We start from the raw sequence: 3,851 nt of genomic DNA, 5'->3' as shown, positions 1-3,851 counted from the left end.
ACCCTAAAGGTGTGAATATTGTTGTTGTTGTTGTTATTATTATTATTATTATTATTATTATTATTATTATTATTATCATCATTAGGTTGGAATTGAACCCGGGACACTGCAGCATGGACGCACACTTTGTACATGAGGCGCCCGTTCTATCCACTAAGCCACCAGTGCCCCAATCTGGAAATTTTTTTTTTCTTCCTTTACAATGTAAATTGCAGAATCTGTCTTGAGAGATTACCAATGCCCCAGTAATTGATTTATTTTAATTTATTATTCTTATTATTAGTAATAGTAGTAGTTTTTATTTTTTTTAAATGTATTGTTATTATTATTATTAACATTATTATGAATACTATTTATTTATTTATTGAATCATTTATTTTAATTTATCAATATTATTAGAAGTGTCATATTTATTTATTGATTTTCTTAAAATGTATTATTTTGATTATTATTATTAGTAGTAGTAGTAGCAGCATTTATTTATTTATTTTAATTTGTTATTGTTATTATTAATAGTAGTAGTATTAGTAATAGTAGTATTTATTTAATTATTTTTTAATTGAATTTATTAGTAGTAGTGGTAGTAGTAGTGTTTATTTACTTATTAGCAGAAGTAGTCATAGTAGCTTTTATTTTTTATTTTAATTTATTATTGCTATTATTAATAATAATAATAGTAGAAGTATTTATTGAATTTTTTTAAATTTAATTTAACATTATTATTATTAAAAGTAGTAGTGTTTATTTATTCATTTTTTATTATTGTTGTTAGTGATAGTAGTAGAAGTAGTAGTAGTATTTATTTAATTATTTTTTTAATTTAATCTAATATTATTAGTAGTAGTATTTACTTATTATTTTTTAAATTATAATTTATCAAAGTTATTTTTATTATTAATAGTAGTAGTAATATTTTTTTTTTATTTATTCGATCATTTATTTTGATTTATTATTGTCATTATTGTTATCATGCAACAGACAGCTTACCAGAAAAATCTAAGGATGACGTCACTGTCAGCAATGTCATATGATAAAGGTGGGCGGGTCCTAAAGCTGTTTCCGGAAACATGGAGGCTGTCGTAAGCGATGTGGTAGCCCCAGAAGACCTTTTAGTAAGTTTTCTTATTATTAAACCTCTTCATTTCTATAACACATACTTATGAACACATGAGGGACACACACCGAGGTCCTCACGTCACGTGTTCACTCGGTAAAGGCTAAAATTTGGGTAAAAAAGCGACGTGTCGGAGGAGAGTGTGACGCGTCACTTAGCAGCTAGCTAATGCTAACGATGGTGTTTATGATTAAAACTGGTCACAGGGCCATCGTAATTTCCGCTAATAGATTGACATGACTCATGTTAGCAATGATATGTACTTTAGTGAGATTAGTATCGTATCAGCTGGATTTTAAGCACTGGTTTGTGGTCGGGAAACATTACACAATAAATGCTAACTTACATTAGCCGAAACAAACACAACAAATGACGTTTAACGGTAATGTCAGCAAAGCGAGGTTCCTGTTTCTCTGCCTTCCTGTACAGATAATATATGATCAATGAACTAAATCCAGTGGTCGCTTCGTTTGGGTTTTGTTTTGACAGAAATTTGAGAAGAAATACAACAGTGAGCTGGCGAAGGGAGCTGTCTCCAAAGAAACAAAGTTTGAGTATGCCTGGTGTCTGATCAGGAGCAAATACACGGACGATATCAAGAAGGGAATTGTACTCCTGGAGGGTGAGTCAATGTGATCATCTGTGTGAAGCTAAAATGTGATCATGGTGATTGTGAAAATATATCAGTCAGGATGAATTTACTGTCGCCATATCACCAATGTCTTGGAATTTCTGAGTGTTATAGAGAAAATATCAAACAGGGGACACGGTAGCTTCACTGTGTGCATAGTGGGGATTTGCTTTTAAATATTAGCTTTAAAATATAAGTTTTGTTTTGTTGTAGAACTTACTCAGAAAGCTTCAAAAGACGACTCCCGAGACTTCCTGTTCTACCTTGCAGTGGCCAACTACAGACTCAAAGTAAGTGTCATTCCTAAAGTCATTAAGATATTGCCATTGTTGAATTTGTAGGCATATCCAACCAAAAAAAAATTGTTGACATTGAATGTGTAGCAAGTAAGCCCTTTAAAATGCAGCTCTTACATCTGACTACATCATTTAAATTATGCACACATCTGAGAGTACTTCCTGTGTTCTCACCCCTGCTCTTCATCCAGGAATATGAGAAAGCCCTGAAGTACGTCCGGACTCTTCTCAGGAATGAGCCAGGGAACAAGCAGGCTCACGAGCTGGAGAAACTCATTGACAAGGCTTTAAAGAAAGGTACGAACCAGTAATGTAACGTAACTAAGTATATTAACTCAAATACTGTACTTAAGTAAAACTTTGAGACCACTTTATAAGTTATTGATGTCATTTATTGCAAAGCTTTAGTTGTTAATACAAAATACAATCAACAACTTAAATGAACTCTGGGGGAAAATTCACAAACTACCCAGTAATATGAAGAGTAATTAAAATTAGCCCAGCCTTTACCTGCTGCAACATTAAAGTTATGAACACATTAATATTTTCTATATCTTATTTTCAGGTGATTATACATTAAAGTAAACATACTTATTATATTATATTCCATTTCTGCCAATATGTCCCCCTAAATCCTACACACTGGACCTTTAAGTAAAACATAATAACAGAATTTGATCAGGCATCTGTCGTTTGAGTGTAAACCCACACTGTTGACACTCACATGTCGTCATCTAGATGGCTTGGTTGGCATGGCGATCGTCGGGGGAATCGGTCTCGGCGTGGCCGGCTTGGCAGGCCTCATCGGTTTGGCTGTGTCAAAGGGAGCTGCTAAATCTTAACCTGGACATGGGACAACGTGTCTTCATAATGCTGGACTGACACACTGACCTTTCACCTGCATAAAAAAAATAAAACTTGTCAGCAAGTGCTTGGAGGGTGTAACAGTTTGGTTTGAAGTTGTACTACAACACATTAAAGGATTTGAATAATGCCAGTGATTAACCATATAGTAACAAGGTTGAGATTCACCCCTCATGTGACATTACTTAGCTGTTGATTCATACACATACATAGCATGGCACTTTCTCATTATTTGTGTAAATAAATAATTATACAGTAAAGGTGCAGCTCAAATTTATATTATTTCGTTTGCACCTCAGCCGAAACCTTTTAAGTTCACATTCACATTTTGTAAAAAAAAAAAAAAAAAAATACCTTCATGAAAGCGCAGTTGTGTTGCTGTAACTGTCTAATTGTTTCTGACTTAAAGAATTGCTAAGGAAAGTGTCGTTGGCACAGTCGGAAGTGTAGCTTGTGATGCCAAAAGCAACTGAGTGATAAGTTTGCTGGTGAGGAAGCAGTGACTCTGCCGTAAAGCTGGTAGAAATCTATAAGTCCAGCTGCTGCTGTGAAGGCAACGAGGAGCGATTGTATTTATTCTGGACATAAAGTTTCTTTTAATTTGTTCTGAAGCCTACTTTAAACTAAGGGAAGCAACACACTTATTGCAAATGAATACCTTTGTCATTTAAAATGCATTTACCTGTGCTACATGTAATGGGTTTTCCATCTTGTTAAATAAAATGATTTTGAACTGAGAGGTGTTTGTGTCCCAGGAGATTATTGTCGAGCTGCTCAGTGATAACTGCGTCATGCACGCTACAGGTACGTGTTTGTTTTGAGGTCAGTCTTGAGAGAGAAAGAGCGCAGCTGCTGTAAATTAGTTCAGGAAGTACAGACAAGATGATATACCACAAACATGCAGCTGACACACAATCAGACATGATATCAACTGAACAGGCTGTTC

At 34.1% G+C, this 3,851-nt stretch overlaps 1 protein-coding gene across 1 annotated transcript; it reads left to right on the top strand.

Annotated features, from left to right (window-relative positions):
* Positions 1–1,025: 1,025 nt before the first annotated feature.
* fis1 (fission, mitochondrial 1) lies at positions 1,026–3,642 on the top strand. Its single transcript, XM_049569060.1, has 5 exons — positions 1,026–1,112; positions 1,604–1,736; positions 1,959–2,035; positions 2,233–2,338; positions 2,780–3,642. The coding sequence occupies exons 1-5, from the start codon at positions 1,068–1,070 to the stop codon at positions 2,881–2,883; spliced, it is 465 nt and encodes a 154-aa protein (XP_049425017.1). The 5' UTR covers positions 1,026–1,067; the 3' UTR covers positions 2,884–3,642.
* Positions 3,643–3,851: the final 209 nt, after the last annotated feature.

The sequence above is a fragment of the Epinephelus fuscoguttatus genome, linkage group LG23, assembly GCF_011397635.1.
Source record: "Epinephelus fuscoguttatus linkage group LG23, E.fuscoguttatus.final_Chr_v1".
NCBI classification, from domain to species: Eukaryota; Metazoa; Chordata; class Actinopteri; order Perciformes; family Serranidae; genus Epinephelus; species Epinephelus fuscoguttatus.
This window is presented reverse-complemented; position numbering and strand designations above follow the sequence as displayed.

Excerpts from the sequence above, each read along its gene's own strand:
- fis1 (XM_049569060.1), top strand. The coding sequence starts at position 1,068 with ATGGAGGCTGTCGTAAGCGATGTGGTAGCCCCAGAAGACCTTTTA. Across the intron at positions 1,113-1,603 it reads TAGCCCCAGAAGACCTTTTA|AAATTTGAGAAGAAATACAA; the intron begins GTAAGTTTTCTT and ends TTGTTTTGACAG. Across the intron at positions 1,737-1,958 it reads GGGAATTGTACTCCTGGAGG|AACTTACTCAGAAAGCTTCA; the intron begins GTGAGTCAATGT and ends GTTTTGTTGTAG.